Consider the following 2,500-nt stretch of genomic DNA (forward strand, 5'->3'; position numbering starts at 1 on the left):
TGTGTGTGTGTGTGTGTGTGTGTGTGTGTGTGTGTGTGTGTGTGTGTGTTTCTTCTTGTGTACCTGTATGCACGTATGCATACATATACTGTTTTGTTTGTTCACAGCAATGAACATGCAAATACAAATTGAAACATAATTGTATGTTTTGAATACTCTCAATTAACTTTATTTTTACAGTAAGTAAAGTTTATCTCTTCAGCTGAGATAATCTTTGTTCTTAACTACATCTGTTCTTTAGTTCATTAAAAATATACTCTCACCGGTAGAAAAAAATATACTTAAGTAGCATAACTTACCTATGTTTTCTTACATCTGTTACTGTATGCGCCCTACTTATGTGTCTGTTCACTGATGTATTAAGAATATTTATGCTCCTGTATGCCACATAAAGAAAATTTGTAAAAGAATGACTGACTACCACTGTTTATTTTTAGTTTTAAAACAAGGGCTGCTCTTTCATCATTTCATCAGAAAAGCCCTTATTTGGGCTTGAATTCCACACAACAATGTATATTGCATTGTGTTTCCTGAAATAAAGTAAAGTGGCCCATCATTGTTTTCAGATTGTTGTGGTAGCACGGTTTGTTGGCATAGCACATTAGGGCAAACTTGTGATTTCTCTAGGACAATGTTTACCTTACAAACATTTTAACAGATAAATGATTCCATAATATCAATTTAAACAGAGCTGTAGAATTATTATTATTATTATTATTAGTAGTAGTAGTATTACTGTAATGCAATATAGGTGACTGCTTAATTTTAAGACATTGAGAGAAAAAGCAAAACAATTATTTATAAATACCGTAATTTGCAATATGACATATTATGCCTAGTTTTTGAAACTGATAAGTACAGCAAAAATATGACACAGAAAGTACCATAACTCAAAGTTTGGTATTCGAAAAAATTATTGTAACATTCCAATATCTGTACTGGAAATCCAATTACAGAAATGTAATGAAGGCTTACCAAATAGTTAGGAAATAGAAACTAAAGCAGTAAGTTAAAACATTTTATGATTTTTTTCATACAAAATGATACATCCATGGTTAGTTAAAACTTCAGGGTAAAAATGATAACATGGTATCATTTTGAAATGAAGCCAATGCGTTTGTGCTACACTTTGCACTTGATCACATGCAAAATGCAAAGGTCTGAAGATCACATAAAATACATCCATAAACTATGGATTAAAATGTGGCTTTTGGCAAAAGTGACACCAACTAAAAATTGCATTATGATCTTAAAAAGCAGGAAATGTTTGTTTCTAATTATTTTTCTTTTTAAAACAGCAGGAATGTAAGAATAAAGCTGAATTTTATATATATATATATATATATATATATATATATATATATATATATATATATATATATATATATATATATATATATATATATACACACACACACACACACACGCACACACACACACACACACACACACACACACACACACACACACACACACGCACACACACACACACACACACACACACACACACACACACACACACACACACACACACGTATGCATAGATTGATATCCATAATATATATGTTGATAGATATCTATTGACCAGGTAATAGAGCTTATTTACAGACTATTTTCAGCCATGACCCAAAACACAAAACAGAGATAAACATTAAAAATGCCAACTATAGCATATATATATATATATATATATATATATATATATATATATATATATATATATATATATATATATATATAAACAGGCAGTCTTGTGTACAATGGGCTAAAGAAAGACATACATATACAATGAATAAATGGGATGACTATATAAATAAGAAGTATCGTTAGATATAGTCATATAGAGCACACACTGGAAAATAGTAAAGATATATATGAAGCATGCATTAGTAAGTAATTAATAGACATCCATGTTAACATATGAGCAAACATCACATGATACTGTAGGTGGAACAAGTTCCTCAGATGTAGTTAATACACTTGTGAAATTGTAATAATTATACAATTACACCTGATGTAGACCATGTGACAAAGATCAATTAACTGTACAGAATATAATGTGAAAAAGTGAGAAGAAGAGGTTCAGCTAATGACCCTTTTGGGGTGACTTTTGACATATTGAGAAAGGCATATCACACCTCATGTTCTGATGTCTTCATTCTAGTATTTTACACATTCTAAATCAATTTTCAAGAATGTGAGTGATATAAAGCAATCAAAATAATTTCAACATAAATTGACGTAATATATACTAATAAAGTGTTATGTTTTTCTCTTAGACATGGCCCTTTATGGTAGCTGGAAAACCTGACAATGAACTGAAGGAAGTTGTACATACTAGCCGCTTATGTGGAACCACAGCATCCTGATTATAATGCATCAATATGGACAGTTTCATAATTTTTAAAGCTTACAGTGGACATTAAACTGAAATGCTCTTTATACTGGAGTTACAGACAGTGAAAAAACAGAGGAAAGTATGGCTTATTTAACTTTATTA

General features: G+C 30.3%; 1 protein-coding gene across 1 annotated transcript in view; it reads left to right on the forward strand.

The window, feature by feature from the left end:
- Nucleotides 1-2,500, forward strand: part of TCF21 (transcription factor 21) — a 3,879-nt gene that overhangs the window by 748 nt on the left and 631 nt on the right. The window contains exon 2 of the mRNA XM_044085668.1: nucleotides 2,280-2,500. This exon is cut by the window's right edge and continues 631 nt beyond it. Coding sequence (XP_043941603.1) covers nucleotides 2,280-2,369 — 90 coding nt within the window. The 3' untranslated portion in view covers nucleotides 2,370-2,500. The remainder of the gene's footprint in view (nucleotides 1-2,279) is intronic.

This window comes from Protopterus annectens, chromosome 1.part1 (genome assembly GCF_019279795.1).
Source record: "Protopterus annectens isolate FY-2018-M chromosome 1.part1, PAN1.0, whole genome shotgun sequence".
NCBI lineage: Eukaryota > Metazoa > Chordata > Ceratodontiformes > Protopteridae > Protopterus > Protopterus annectens.